The sequence below is a fragment of the Dasypus novemcinctus genome, chromosome 19 (assembly GCF_030445035.2).
Source record: "Dasypus novemcinctus isolate mDasNov1 chromosome 19, mDasNov1.1.hap2, whole genome shotgun sequence".
NCBI lineage: Eukaryota > Metazoa > Chordata > Mammalia > Cingulata > Dasypodidae > Dasypus > Dasypus novemcinctus.
This window is the reverse complement of record NC_080691.1, coordinates 78,171,691-78,188,303: the sequence shown is the minus strand read 5'-3', so window position 1 is coordinate 78,188,303 and position 16,613 is coordinate 78,171,691. Positions and strand designations below refer to the sequence as shown.

Sequence of the window (16,613 nt, the reverse complement as noted above, 5' to 3'; positions counted from 1 at the left end):
TGAGTAAGCTTTCCCCCCCCCTACATCACAAGCTCTCCAGATCGATGTCCAGACACTTCCCACTTTGTAGGTTCCCAAAAGTGCCTGCTCAGGCAGGATTCTGTCCCCACCCAGAAGGTCTTTTGCAGGAGAGATGATGAGGGTGCACTCACTCGGATGCCGTCTTGCCCCACGGGTCCTGTTTGATAGTTTATTTGTGGCTTAGAGCCCTTCTATCCTCCCCTGGGCAAATCTACATCTGGGTGGTGAGGCAGCTTGGAACCCTGTTCCTGCTGATGTGGCAGCTGGATTCGGGCAGCCCTGAAGTGAGGGTGACTTTAATGGCAGCAGTTAAAAATGAGCTCGCTTCTGGGCCCTATACCTGCCCCCTCCTCACATGCTTCTCCTCTGTGGCTCAGTCTTGATTGTTGAAAACTGTAAAGGCTGTTTCTAAAACAGAGTTAATGGAAGGCTGAGGCCCAGGGAAAGTTTTTATCTCAGGCAGACTGGCCTCTACCAGGTTTCTTTGAAATAAGGCTGAGTTTCTAGGTTTGGCCTCTGAGTCATTTTCCTGAGCTTATTAAAATTGACCAGTTTAGTAGTGCATTTCCTAACTCTTTTAAGGAGACATGACCACATGGTCTCTGACCCTTAGATCTGCCTGTCCCCTTCTTTCATCTGACACAGATTTAACTGGGATTCAGGATCCTAGACAAAGGTCACTCTTGGGTATATTGTAGCCATACGGCATGGCAGGAAAATATTAATCCCTTCCATTTAGACCACTAGTATGCATTTAGACCACCAATATACAAATTGTTCCAGTTTCTCAGAAGACACCCCAATGAGAGTCTGCTGAATTGCTATAGAAGCTGAGCCCATTGTTTTAGGGAGAAATGGAAGAAAATGTCATCAGCCAATCTGGAATCCCAGATCCTGGCCAGGCTGAACTTTTAGCCTCCAAACTGAAGTGCCAAAGCCACTTAAGTCTTTTGGGACATTTGGAGCAAAGCTATGAACTGAAGTGCCCAAGTTGTTCAGGCTTTGGGAGACATTTGGAGCTGCTGCTTTGGTTCTCAGCATCCTGAGTACTCAAAGTCATGACATTGGGCATTCTCATGGCAAGTTAGGTCTTGGGAGTTTTCCCAATTTTGGTTCTAGACCTAAGCTACCAAACCACATTATACTTAGAAAAGGGACAGGCTCGAAACCTTTCTTTTGGCCTACTCTTGCAGAGGTCTTAGAATGGTTGACCATGTGAAAAGTCACTGCCAGGGACAGAGTTTGCAGTTAAACTGGATGTTAAGAGGCACTTTAAGAATCAGAAATTGACCTGAGGCTTACAGGCAAAAAGCCTTAGGGCCCTGGAGGCAAAGGATTACAAGGAATTACAGGGCCTCCCAAGAGCCTAGTAAAGAACAAACCTCTGGGCACAGCCCAGGGTGAGGGTCTTTGGGGTCTAGATAATAAAACAAAAGAGAGCATAGACAGGCTTTAATTGAAAACTCACCAGTCTTCAGCAGGTGTCAGGGAGCCTTACTTGCCTCCTTGTCTCCTGGGTTGACTGGCCAAATATGTTAGCAGAATGCTCTGGTTCTGGGTTTCTAGGTTCTTGGCTATATCAGACAAAAGAATTTAGGACATGCCATATGGAAGGCAAGGTTGTAAAGAATTTATTAAAGGGAGTGGATGTGTTTCAAGCAATTGAGCATGTGCCATCCACATGGGAGGTCCCAGGTTTGGTTTCTGGTATCTCCTAAAGAAGACAAGCAGACAACAATCAGACATGAGCAGACAGATAATGGAGCCATCTTAGGGGGTAAATGCTAAATAAAACAATATTTTATAAAAGAGGTTATTAAGAAACAAGGAAAGAGGTAAGTATACAATCTAAGGCATGGATTGTGGGCATCATACAGGATGAGTTGCACAAATACTACTGATTATTGCATGTTTAGTTTGTATCCTGCCTCTCTGCTGAAAGCTCAAATAGCTTTGTTATAGATATTTTGGGATTTTATAAATATAAACTCATGTCATCCACAAATAGTGAGAATTTTACTTCCTCTTTTCCAATTTGGATGCCTTTTATTTCTTTTTCTAGCCTAATTTCTCTAGCTAGAACTTCTAGTATAATGTTAAATAACAGTGGTTACAGTGGGTATTTTTGACCTTTTCCTAATCTCAGAGGAAATGTGTTATTTTCCCATTGAGTATGATATTGGTTGTGGAATCTTCATATACCTTTTATTATGTTGAGGGTCTTTTCTTCTATTCCTATCTTTAGAAGTGTTTCCATCATGAAAGGAAGCTATCGTTTTCAGGACTAGGAGTTGTCCTGGGTGGTGTTGTGGGAACAGTTACCAGACATTGTATGTCCTCTCATGGCCCACTGGGTGGACTGTGGGAGAGTGTGGGCTATGATGTGGACCATTGACCATGAGATGCAGTGGTGCTCAGAGATGTGTTCACCAAGTGCAATGAATGTCCCATGATGATAGAGGAGGTTGTGGTTATGGGGGGAGGAGTGGGGTGAGGAGGGTGGGAGCATATGGGAACCTCATATTTTTTAATGTAACATTAAAAATTAAAGACAAAAAAGAAAAAAAACAAACATGGATAGGCAAGTACTCCAGAGAAAAATAACAAAAAATAGTGCATAATCAAATAAGTTTGGGGAATAAACAGTCAAAAAAAAAAAAGGAAGAAAGGAAGCTAGATTTTGCCAAATGCCAGTCAAGACATTCATGTTATTGTTTTCCCTATGGTTGCTTATGTTTTGTATTACAGTTATTGATTTTCTCATGTTGAACTGCTCTTGCATACCAGGAATAAAACCCACTTGATCAGGATGTATAATTGTTTTTATATGCTGTTGGATTAGAATTCCAAGGATTTTCTTGAGAATTTTTGCATCTATGTTCATTAGAGGGATTGGTCTGCAATCTTCTTCCCTTGTAGTATTTTTATCTGGCTTTGGTATTAGGGTGGTGCAGCTTCATAAAATGTGTTGGATAATTTTCCCTCCTTTTCAATTTTTTTAGGAGGTTTAAACTGAATTTGTATTAATTCTTCTTAAACACTTGGCAGAATTATTAATAACTTGTGAAAACATCGGGTCCAGGACTTTTCTCTGTTGGAATATTTTTAAAAAATATTTATTTATTTATTTCTCTCCCCTTCTAACCTCTCCTCCCCCGCCACCCCAGTTGTCTGTTCTCTGTGTCTATTTGCTGCATCTTCTTTGTCCTCTTCTGTTGTTGTGAGCAGCACAGGAATCCGTGTTTCTTTTTGATGCGTCATCTTGTTGTGTCAGCTCTCCTTGTGTGCGGCGCTATTCCTGGGCAGGCTGCACTTTCTTTTGCGCTGGGCGGCTCTCCTTATGGGGCACACTCCTTGCGCGTGGAGCTCTCCTATGCGGGGGACACCCCAGAGTGGCAGGACATTCCTTGCACATATCAGCGCGGCGCATGGTCCAGCTCCACATGGGTCAAGGAGGCCCGGGCTTTGAACCACGGACCTCCCATGTGGCAGACGGATGCCCTAACCACTGGGCCAAGTCCGCCGCCTGCTGGAATATTTTTGATGACTGATTCAGTCTTTGCTTGTGGTTGGTTTAATTCCTCCATTTCTTGTAAAGTCAGTATAGGTTGTTTGTGGATTTCTAGGAATTTTTCCACTTCATCTATGTCTTTAAATTTATTGACATACAGTTTATCATCATATTCTTGTAAGATCTCTTTTATTTCTGTGGGATCAGTCATAATGTCCCTCTTTTCATTCCTGATTTTATTTATTTGCATCTTCTTTTTTTCTCCCTTCATCAGTCTTTCTAATGGTTTGTTGATTTTATAGATTTTTGTCAAAGAGTTAGTTTTGGTTTTGTTGATTTTGTGGGGTTTTTCTATACTCAATTTCATTTATTTCTGCTCTAATCCTTGTTGGTTCTTACTGCTTTGTTTAGGATTGGTTTACTGTTCTTTTTTAGATTCTCTGGTTTTTAGGTTATTTCTCTGATTTTTACTCTTCTTTTAAAATATAGATATTTAGGATTATAAATTTCCCTCTCATTCTTGCCTTTGCTGTATCCAATAAGTTTTTTTTCTTTAGTTTTAAAGAAGCTTTAGATTAGGGAAACAGATGTGGCTCAACCAATTGAGCTCGTGTGTACAATAAAGGAGGTTCAAGGTTTGATACCCAGGTCCTCCTGGTGAGAGCAAGGTGGCCCACATGGTGACTTGGCCTATGTGGAGGGCTGGCCCTTGCTGGAATGCCACCCAGCATGGGAAAGCCACCTTGTGCAGGCATGCCAGCTGACACAGAGAGCTGGTACAGCAAGATGATGCAATGAGAGACACAGAGGAGAGAAAATAAGAAGACACAGCAGAACAGGGAGTTGAGGTGGTACAAGAGAGTAATAGCTCTCTCCCACTCCAGAAGGTCCCAGGATCAGTTCCCAGAGCTGCCTAATGAGAATTCAAGCAGACACAAAAGAGCACACAGCGAATGGGCACAGAAAGCACAGAATGGGGAGCATGGGGGAGATGTGTGAAATAAATAATATAAATCTCTAAAAGAAAAGAAGCTTTAGATTACATAAATGTTACATTGAAAATATAGGAGACTGGAGATCCCATAAGTTTTGATGTACTGTGTTCTCATTTTCATTAATCTTGAGATATCTACTAATTTCTTTTGCAATTTCTTCTTTGACCCACAGCTTGTCTTTCAGCCTCCTTATATTTGCAAATTTCCTCTTTCACACATTTTATTGATTTCCAGTTTCATTCCATTATGACAACAGAAGGTGCTTTGTATAATTTCAGTCTTCTCGAATGTATTAAGAGCTTTGTTGTGGCGTAACATGTGGTCTATCCTGAAGAAAGATCCATGAGCACTTGGAAGAATATATAATCTGCTAATTTGGGGTGTAGTGTTTTGTGTATGTGTTAGATCCAGTTTATTTATATTATTCAAGTTCTCTGATTACTTGCTGAATTTTCTGTCTAGTTGTATATTTATTGATCTGAGTGTCCTCTTGAAGTCTCCAACATTTTTGTAGAGATGTCTATTTCTCTTTTCAGTTTTGTGAGAATTTTCCTCATGTATTTTGGAGCTCCCTGGTTAGCTGTATATATATTTATGACTGCTACTTCCTCCTGATAAATTGTCCTTTTTATTAATATATATAATGGTCTTCTGCATCTCTTATAACTGTTTTGCATTTAAAATCTGTTTTGTTTGACACCAGTAGAGCTACTCCTTCTATCTTTTAGTTACTATTTGCATGAAATATCTTTTTTCCATCCTTTCACTTTTATTCTCTTTGCATCTTTGTGTCTATGGTGAGTCTCCTGTCAACAGCATATGGATGGCTTATGTTTTCTTAACTATTCTGTCAGCCTGTGTCTTCTGATTGGGGAGTTTAATCCATTAACATTCAATGCTATTTTTGTAAAGGCATTACTGACTTTAGTGGTTTTATCATTGGGCTTTCATATGTCATATCTAATTTTTGTCTTTTTTTTTTTTTTACCTTTTTGGTTACCCTTTCTGATAGTCTTCACTAATACACTCTCCTCCAAGCCTCTCTCTTAACTTTTCTTTTCTGGCTGCAGAGCTCCTTTTAGTATTGCCTGAAGAACTGGATTATTGTTGATGATCTCTCTTGGTTTTTGTTTATCGGTGAAGATAAATCTGTCCAAGATTTCAAATTTTTTGTGGTGCTTAGTGTCTCCTTAATATCTTTTATTTATTTAGCAATATTGTCCTACAACTCTGTGATTTGTTTTAGGACTTTTGCATGAACCTCATTGATTAGCTGTTTCAAGTCCTGTGTTTCATCTGAAGCTTTGACTTTTTCCATTGCCTGAGTCATTTTTTTTCCTTTTTCTTTGTGTGGCTTGTAGTTTTTTGCTGATTTCTAGGCATCTGGTCCTGATGCTGAGTTTACTCTTATGTTCAATTTCTCTCTCTTGTGGATTTACTGTAAAGTTGCTGTGTGCTACCCCTGTTCTTTGTCTCTTGGTTCAACTTGTTCTAGATATTTAGGATTCCCCGTTTAACTGTTCAAACCTTGGCTAAAGACACAGTAATGGGGAGCAGGCTAGTTTCCATGGGCCTTGGAGAAGATGGCAGTAAAAACACATACTTACTTCTTTTACCAATTTTTTTTTACATTTTTTTGCACTGTTCTGGTATTGCTAGCAGATGTCACTCTTTGCCAGACCTCTCAGCTTAGACCACAGGTACTAGTGAGGGGGAATGCATTCAGTTTCACTCTGGAATAGGTGGGCAATGCAGAGCAATGTTCTCAAGGATGGCCAAGACTCACAAACAAACATTCTCAGAGGCTCTTCTCCAACCCCCTTGGCTGCAGAACCCTCTCTCCCTCTGCCTCTTCAAAAACAAGCCCATGGCAGTGGGGAGGGTGTTTGAACAGGCAAATTATCTTTAGTTCCTTGCTGGCCCTCAGAGCAAAGTCAAGGTCCTACCCATCCTGGCAGTGTGCAACCCCTCCAATACAGCAGACCAAGGTCCCTGGCCAAAATCTGAATTTGCTGTAGGGTATGTAACTAACTCTCCGCTTTCTTGGAGAAGAGGACCCCTCAACCCTCACAGTTACAGCCACTGCAGTCCACAGACTGCTATTTGCTCCTTAGGTGGGGGGATGGGTTCCCCCAGCTGCTTTTGCAATAGGATTTTTCATCCAGCTGACACTCCCATCCTTCACCCCTTTTTCTTCTGCATGATGCCTCATCTTTCCCTGATGTCTGGCACCCTAAAGCAGCCTTCTAGGCAGTCTCTGCCGATCCTTTAACTAAGGGGTTTTTATCCTTCTTGACCGTGGACCCCTTTGTCAGTCAGGTGAAAACCACAGACCCTTTCTCAGAATGTACCTGCTGATGGTTTTATTATATGCAACACTGGCATGTCTTTAAATTCAAATTTAGGAATAATTTCAATACCAGAAAAACTAACATGGTTCAATATCTGTTCACTTATTTTTTTAAGTTGGATTTTTAAAAACTTTTTAAATTATCTTTTTAGAAGTTAATAGATCTCACAAAATATTACTGAAAAACATGAGACTTTCCCATATACCCCAATTCCCACCCCCCCATCATTTTTTAATTATACTTTTTTGAAGATACTTAGATCACAAAAAAATGTTACACTATTAAAAAAAGAGGTTTCCATATACCCTCCATCCCCCCATTCCACTCCTTTCACATCAACAACCTCTTTTGTCATTGTGGCACATTCATTGCATTTGGTAAATACATTTTGGAGCACTGCTGCACCACATAGATAATAGTTTACATTGTAGTTTACACTCTCCCCCAGTCCATTCAGTGTAATATCCAGCATCTGTCCCTGCAATATTAATTAGGACAACTCCAAGTCCCAAAAATGCCCCCACATTTCATTTCTTCTCTCTCCCTGCCCTCAGCAATGACTGTGGCCACTTTCTCCAGATCAATGCTACAATTTCTTCCATTACTAGTCACAACATTTCTACAGTAGAATATCAGAAGGCCCACTTTAATCCATATGTTATTCCTCCATCCTGTGGACTCGTGGATGGTGATGTCCGCTCCACCTCTATATCAAGAGGGGGCTTAGAGTCCACATGGTTGATGGATGTAACTCCTCTGCTTGCAGTTGTAGGCACTCTTGATTCCCTGGTGTGGTGGTTGACCATCTTCACCTCCCTGTTAGCAGACCTGGGTAAGTTAAATGAACCAGAGAGAAGGAGTTACAACTCTGCTGAGGTACAGGGCCCATCTGGCACATGGACAGTCCAGAGATCCAAGTCTCCTGAGTATATACCGACCCTAGCACCAACCACAGGTTCAGTAAATGTGACAGATGAGTTATGTGTAGAAAGGACACATCTGAGTCCAGCTCCATCACACTTAGGAACACAAATTCCAAAGTAGGGCCCACTGACATGGTACTGAACTCCAGAGCCATCTGCCATGACCATAGAACCTGTAGGTCTCTGTAGCCCTCAGGAGAACTAGTACCTGAGGTTGTATCTACTTTGGCTGTCTCTGTGGTCCTGCTGAGGCATGCATAGTGTCACCCCTCTGATGCCTCCCAAATGTTTTTTGAAGACTCTTAGCCATATAAACTCATTTGTCTTTGTCATTTCCCCCTTTTATTCAAGGTCAAAAAGCAGTTTTTGACCCATGATCCTACATGTAGGCTGAGATATTCTGCTGGTCTGAGTTAATCCTTTTATTCAAGGTCTTTTTCTAGTTGTATCATCAGTTAGTGATTGGTAGTAATCCCTCAGTGCCAGGGAGGAGCATCCCCAGGAGTTATGCCCCATGCTGGTGGGAAGGCAATGCATTTACATGCTGAGTTTGGCTTAGAAAGTGGCCGCATTTGTGCAACATGGAGGCTCTCAAGAGGTAACTTTTAGGCACCCTGCAGCTCTAGACTTAGTTCATATTTCAGGCACACAGGCTCATAAGCATAGTCATCAGAATCAAGGGCTCATCATCAGACCATCCTTCTTCACTGTTTTTTTGCTGGACTTGAGGAATTGTTGCTGTTGCCTTGGAGAATGTGACAGAGCTCCCTTGGGTAGGAACTCAGTACTCCCTCAGTTGTTGTTTGTAACTGTTAACCTCTATGAAAATACCCAACGTTTATCTGAACATTTTTATGTGCCGTATATACATGCTCTGGAGAACTCCCTCCCAACCATGTGAGCCTAATATATTGCCAAATTCAATTAATAGGAAAATGAAATATAGTGAAGGGTTTAAATATTAGAAATAGCATACTAATCTAGAAAAACTAAAATAAAGTAAAAATAAACTGTGGTTTTAAAAAATGAAAAATATTATAAAGCTTTGTTTTTGATGTTTTGCCTTTTGTCACTGCAATAGGTGTTGCTCTAAATGTACAGTGGCAAGGCAATTCTTTCATTTTTTTCTCAGTGTCTACATCCTTGTTCAGTCATTTTTGGTAATTATTTAGAAATCTGAGTTTTTCCACAACATCTCTACCATCCTTACCAACATTTAGGAAAGCAGTTATTCACTGCACTCAGATCACACTAAATCAAGCTAAAAATTACACTAAGTTCGCACTATACTATGTATTATTAATAAATATATCACACCCACACCATTACATCCCCACAAGAATAGTGTTTTTCTTAATTTTCAATTCAAGCTCATGGACCCCCTGACATCTTTCCATGGACCCAAGGGGTCTGTGGGCTCCTGGATAAGAACCCCTGCTTTAGCCCCTTTTTTCCCTAGGAGAGAAGGAATCCCTCTGCCTCTCTAATCCTCCATCTGTCATTTATTTTGCTTATATGTGTTTTGGATGTAAAAGTTTTAGTTATTAATATTGTCAAATTTACCATTTTTAGATTTTGCAGTAGGTAAATATTCTGTTTTGTTTATAAATTATTTCCTTTATTGGTTTTATAAAGATATTCCATTACTTTTCTGTTTGATAATGATGTCCTCTCCTTTCTCTTCTGGGATATGTTGACTTCCAGCTTCTTCTTCTCATGAATTTATCTCTGTATGCCACCCTTTCTTCTGCTTATAAAGGAGACCAGTAATCCAGATCATGGACTGACCTTATTCAGATGGGCCACACCTTAACTCAAATAACATTTTCACAAGATCCTATTTACAATGGGTTCACACGCACAGGAATGCAGATTATAGAATATGTCTAAAATAGGGTACATAATTCAATCCACCAGAAGGATAAGCACTGTGGGAAAATGAAAAGCAGAGTAGGATAAAGAATAGCTACTTTATTCTTATTTTATTCTTTATACATACTTTATAGGAATATACAGGAATATCCCTCTTTATATAAAGGTATATACCTATAAAGAGGTAGTTTGCCATATTAATTAGGGTGACACAGTCAGGCAGGGCAGTTATAGTTGAACAAAATCCAAAAGAGGTGAACCATGTGCATATTTGTGGGAGAGTGTTCTGGAGAGAGGTAATAGCGTGTGAAGTCCCTGTGGTGACATCATTCTTGGTGGACTAGAGGCACAGCAAGGAGACCAGGGTGGCTCAGGCCAAAGGAGGGGAATATGGGAAGAGAGAAGTCAAGGATGTAATGTATGGCAAGATAAAGCAGGAACTTTCTGAGCATTTAGTCTGATATATTCCTATGATATGTACCTGCCATCACAGTCTTACAAGCATAGGGTCTTCTTATGAGCCAACATGTTTTGAAAAGGTCCTACTGGCTTCTCAGGGGCAATGGTAGACAGAGTTAGGAGGTGTTTATTATAAGCCAGGGAATATCTGACAGTGATTCAGATTAGGGTAGTGGCCAAGGTCAGATTCTTGGGTGTGTTTGCCGCAAAGAGTCATCTGATTTGCTGCCAGATTGGATGTAGTTTTGGACAGAAGAGAACAGTGAAGAAAGACTCTAAGGTGATTAGTGTGGAGAACACTAATTTATTCTCTCTAGATTAAAAAAAAAAGAGTGAAACAGTGAGGAAGGGGGCCCATGGGAGTGAAACTCCTCTTTGTAATTCTTCATTCACCCACCACTAAGAGGTTTGATGAGTAGGTAATGGTCTTGCAGAGCCTCTGTCGGGATCCCTCTTGGTGAGTAGCTTGGTCAAAATGAAATATCGCCATCTTGTGGTTAGAAGAGATTACTGTTATTCTCATGCCAGCACACTCAACTCCTCCGTAATAATTTTATCTTCTTAAATGGGAGTCTGAGTCTTCAAATAAAATCAACAATCCAATATATGTTCATTTTGGTTCCATCAAACAAGTTCCACTTCTTATTTGAAGTGCCTGTGTTTGTAATTTTTAAATGAGACTCACAATTTGGGTATAGTTTTAAATAAGTGATTAAAAGGACACAGTATTCATGTGGATTTTCTGGTTTTTAGTTATTGAAACACAGACCATCAATGGGAGCTGCAAAATGGAAGAAAGGATATTTGAATTAAATACTGGAAATGAGTCAATGAACATTGATTGCAATATCATCGCTGGAGGAGGAACAGAGAGTAACAAAAGTCAGAGTCTCTAGAATTGGGGTAGAGAGTGGGAACCTCCTTTTAAATTAAGAACTTTACTTCTGTTTCTCAGCCAAATCTCTTAAAACCTTTTATAGACACTTGATAAGTTTATTTTATTACTATATTTTTAAGGGTTGCAAAGGGGAACTTTTAATAGAATCTAGAAATAGTCTTAGCATACTGCAAAGGGAAACAACTTCAGAATCTCTCCCAAACTCTTTACTGGGTTCATAGGCTAATGAAGTGGAGCCCTGGATCCCTGAGTCTATGTCTGCCTCTAATATACTTGCCAGATCTATCCTTAAATTTGTCAACCCCTTTTTCAAATTTCCTCCTTTCAAATTTCTAAACAAGTTGATTGTTTCCTTTCTTCTAGGTGCTGTTGTTTTTATTTCCTATGATTCCCTTGGGTCCATCATAAATGGCTCATTTGTGTCTAAGGGAAACCTAAGCATTGATGAAGACCTGGATAACTTCTCCCTAAACTCCAAGGTTGTGAGTGGCACTACAGGATCTAGGAAGGATGGGTCCCCATCCACACCTGTGAACTTCACTTTTCAGCACATACAGGTGGGAAGAAATCAAGCTGTTTGAGTCTTTGGAAATCTCTGTTTACCACATTGATTAATCCAGTAGTGGAAACCTCGTTTCTTACATTTGGTTCTTTCTGTCTGGATTAGTTTACTAGGGATTCCACATGGAGATTGGAAATTTAGTCAGACTCTTGGTTAACTTCTATTCCCAAATATTATATAATGGGAACTGCCCTTCCAACACACTAAGAATGATGGGAGGGCAACTACAACATTTAGTCATATTTGTTGTTGGGAAGGGAAAGAGGTATGTTTTTTATACTAAGATCTTTAAGGTTATATTAAAAGTATCTTATCTTTTGAGGAATTCCTGAAGTCTCTATAAATTGATAATCAAGTATGTTATTAATTTCAAAAATCAAATTATTTCCCTTGTCTCCATTACAAGAAGAAATACATTATAAAACAAATACTTGAAAAACAACCTCACATTTTAGTTAGTTTCTATGCATGTCATTCTCTTGCTACGGAGTAGATGGTGAAGGGATCCCTGTAAGTGAACTAGTTAGCCATATGGTCCATTTTCAGCAATCACTTCTTTTTTTTTATCCTCCTCCCTTGCGACTTTTTGTGTGCTGTCTGATCTCTGTGTCCATTTGCTGTGCCTTCTTCTGTGTCTGTATTTATTTTTATTTATTCCCCTCTCCCTCATGGCTTGCTTGCTATCTGCTCTCTGTCTGTTTACTTCTGCGTTTTTGCTTGTCTCCCTTTTTGTTGCGTCACCTTGCAGCGTTGGCTCTCTGTGGCGCATGCGGGCCAGCACTGCCTTCACAAGGAGGCCATGGGATGTTAACCTAGGACCTCCCATACGGTAGATGGAGCCCAACTGATTGAGACACAGCTGCTTCCCAGCAATTCCTTCTTGAAATTGCACAAATGACTTTCCCTTCCAGAACTCCAATTTTCCTCATCTTTAGTTGGGGATGATATTAATGCCTAATCTGTAAGTATTTTTGAAGACTAAATGAATTAATATTTGTAAAGCACTTAGGCAGGGGGATGAGCCTATTAACTGAGAGTTCACATAATTTTCTTGAACTCCCCTTTCTCCATGAATAGGGCCCAGAGCTTTGTTTCTTAAACTATAATTCTCAGAACACCTCCAATAAAATCTCCTCAGGTGGCATGCTTAAATAGCATCATCTTGAATTTTGAGCTAAGAATCCTGTAGGAAGGAGTAAAACATCCAGCAAAGACTAAAGAAACATGACTTTTGTATACCTGACCAAGCTCATAAAATATTATTGGTCATGATGTCAAGGACGTTGAGTTGAAGTTTCTTATTTGAAATGATGGCATGTCATGAATGAACAATTCTCTTTCCAGATGATAGGTGAACACCAAAAGCCTCTTTGTGTCTACTGGAAGGAGACAACCTGGTCTAACAAAGACTGCCATGCTATATTTTATAATGGAACTCGAACCGTATGCAGCTGCAGCCATCTCTCCACTTTTGCAGTTCTCATGGCCTCCGTGGTACTGAAGGTAGGTTAATAAACTTGCGTAACATTGAAATCAGACTGCTGCAGAATGGTGTTCAGCGTGGGATTTACAAAAGGATTTTATAAAAAATTTTGAAATACTTGTCTACTGAAAAAAATGGAAATATAAAAAGGTGAAACAAAATGCTTTATATTTTTACTCTTCACAAAGTTATGTTTTAGAATATAGACAAGGGGCAAAGTTTGGTCGTTGGAAGTTAAGGTTCTGGAATCTGACCCTCTGTTCTCAATAATTGACTGAGTAACTTTGGGCAACTTATCCACTATGACCCTTAGTTTTCTCATTTGAAAATAGAAATAAAAATAATACCAACCATATAGAATGGGAGAAAAAATTACATAATAAAACGTTTAAAGCACTTGGTCTCATATATAGCATATGGCGAATTTTTCATGATGTTATTTTAAAATAGCTTTACCTTCCATTTAATCTCTTTCAGCCTTTAATAGTAAAGAAGATTGTATCAAGTTATTAACAGACTTAAAATAGATATTTTTACTAGCTAATTATTTCATACATGTATAGTCTGTAACTTTCTTCTTCCCAACCCCCCTCCTTCTCTTCCTGCTGCCCTTTTATTCCTTCCAGTCTTCTTTCTTTGATTTTGCTGAATAAATGGACTATTCCCAAATTTTGAGCTCTCATAAATAATGCAGCAAGAGATATATTCTTATTTGATTTTGGAATACCTTCTAGAAGATGAGTTGTATCTGTCTTCTTTCATATGGCATAATGCACTTGAGGCACCCCTGTCGTTTAATGAATCTTACGTATGTTCCTTTTGGCTGCTTGGTCATATACCATTGTATGAATATATCATAATATGTTCATCCACTCATCAGTTGATGGATATATTGGTTGTTTCCAAGTGATAAAGTTGTTATAACTATTTATGTACAGTTCTTTTATGGACATATGTTTTCATTACTTTTGAGAAATATGTTTTCATTTTTCAAGGAGTGAATTGCTGAGTAATACAGTATATGGATTTATTAAAAATTGTATGAAACTGACAAAAGTTTTTAAAGGTGCTTATAACCCTTTGCATTCCTACCAGCAATGAATGAGAGTGTCATTTCTGCATTCTCAACAGTACTTGTTATTGACTCATTTCCTTTTATTTTCTATTCTTTTTTCCCTCTAATCTCACCCTTTCTTTTATCTTTTTAATAATTTTTTAAATTTATTTACAAAATTAAAACCATGCTAGAGGGTGTGTATTACTATCTCACTGTGGTATTGATTTCAATTTCCTTGATGACTAATTATATTGAGCCACTTTTTAAGTGCCAAACTCATGGGGAAGAATTTGGATAGCACCCAGTTATCCAAAACTGGTATGCTAGCCTACAATTGTTCTTTGGGATTTGACATGAAGTATGAATACCACCCTTAGTTAACCATGGGTAAATTGACCTGGAATGTATCATCTTGACCAGCTCCAAAGCAGGCTGCCTTATATTCTTATTCCAAAGGCCCCTGTTCCATTTTATACCTTCAGGTAAGATCTTTTCCAAGAAATATCTTCTACTCTCAGTGTATTTGCCAGAAAGAAGAATTAATAGTGTTTGCAGTTCAATGAATGCTGGATTCCCCAGCAGGCAGGCAATTACTGCAGCTACATCCTCAAATTCTCTGATAGTACACCATCTGGGAACTCCCAGAGAAAGGATTGAGCACATTTAGTGGTTTCTAAATTTCTGTAACAGGTATTTTATATGTTCATGAAGCCTATTCACACATGGTTAAGCGCACAAGTTAAGCAAACATATGAATATGATTAGTGCTTCTAAGCAACTTGACAATGTGGATGTTGAAACAGTAGTTTGCTTTTGTATTATCAGGATTATAACTTTACTAGTCACATATTGCTTCAAAGACCACCACTCACACTTAGTCCTAATGGTAAACCATCCCATGCAAATATTTGATTCATCTGTTTGTCCTTCTCTTAGCTAATAACACTCATTCAGGAAACTACACTATCCCTCTCTTCCTTATTTGGTCACCTCCAAACACTGTGTTGAATGATCTTTTAATTTTCTCAAGCCTTCAACATATTTATGGGTTTGTTCAAGGTAAGGATGTTTCCCTAACAGCTTTTGAAGGAAGATAAATAATGAATCTGTCTTGAAATTGTGCTTATATCATATGTGTACCAATATCAACTTCAAAGACATTAAGCAGTCAAGCAGGAGGACAGAGAGATGTAGAATATTAAAAAAGGATGATTTATGGACCACTGAAGAATGCTGAAATTTATTTTGCTGATAGACATCCCATCATAGGAGAATGATGTAGACCTGATGCCAGAGGTTACTAAGGACTGGATGGTGAGTAACCACAGGGATCAAGTGAAAGTGAGTTGGAATTCTCTCTTGCTGATCCAGGAAGATTTCATGCTGACTGTGATCACCTATGTGGGACTGTGCCTCTCCCTGATATGCCTCCTCCTGGCAGCCCTCACCTTCCTCCTGTGCCGACCCATCCAGAATACCAGCACCTCCCTCCACCTTCAGCTCTCTCTCTGCCTCTTCGTGGCCTATCTCCTCTTCCTTGCAGGCATTGACCGAACTGAGTCCAAGGTAGGAGAATTAACCAAAACACTCTTTATGTTTTTAAACAGCTTTATTGATATATAATGCACATATCATAGAAATAACCTATTTAACTTGTCCCTTTCAGTGCTTTCAGTAAAATGTTTTTAACTTTACAATAAGAACCCCCTTCAACTTTACAATAAGAACCCCCTTCAACACAATTTTCATTACCCTAAAGGAAACCTTCCCTCCTTACTATTACCCCCAATCCTTCTAACTCACACCACAAACCTATGTGACCACTGATCAGTCCACTTTCATTCTCTATATAAATTTGATTAATTGGTGGTTTAGGGTCTGGACTCTTTTAAGTCACATGATGTTTTCACCTATCTTGTAGCATGTATCAGTACTTCATTCCTTTTTTATTTTTAAAAAAGTTATAGATTACAGAATAGTTGTGTAAAAAATATAATGGATTCCCATATACCCTACCCTCTCACATTTTCCCCAGTTAATAACATATTACATCAGTGTGGTACATTTGCTACAATTCGTGATCAAATATTGAAACTAATAACCATGGTTGATTGTTTACATTATGGTTTATACTTTGTGCTGTACAATTTTAAAGGTTTTGCCAAAAAGGATAGGGCCCTGTATCTGTCATTGCAATATCATACAGAACAATTCCAATCCCTTAAGAGTGCCCTTTGTTCCTTTTTCTTCTCTCTCCCCACCTCAGAACCTATGGTAAACACTATCTTCATATCAATATTACAAGTTCTTCCACTTTGGTCCATGTCTCCATTTCCCCCTTATGTTTGTTCCTTATTCAATCTTGAGGTTTTCAGGATGATAATACCCATGGGCTTCCAGTTGACAGGGGGACTAAATCTTTTGGGGCAGATGGAAGGAACCAGTTTGCTTGTAGTTATGGATACTCTGCTTTTTGGGATG

General features: G+C 39.1%; 1 protein-coding gene across 1 annotated transcript in view; it reads left to right on the top strand.

The window, feature by feature from the left end:
* Nucleotides 1-16,613, top strand: part of LOC101414251 (adhesion G protein-coupled receptor E3-like) — an 85,879-nt gene that overhangs the window by 55,680 nt on the left and 13,586 nt on the right. Inside the window, exons 8-11 of the mRNA XM_058281107.1 lie at nucleotides 10,886-11,014; nucleotides 11,394-11,587; nucleotides 12,937-13,095; nucleotides 15,504-15,698. Of these exons, the coding sequence (XP_058137090.1) occupies nucleotides 10,886-11,014; nucleotides 11,394-11,587; nucleotides 12,937-13,095; nucleotides 15,504-15,698 (677 nt within the window). The remainder of the gene's footprint in view (nucleotides 1-10,885; nucleotides 11,015-11,393; nucleotides 11,588-12,936; nucleotides 13,096-15,503; nucleotides 15,699-16,613) is intronic.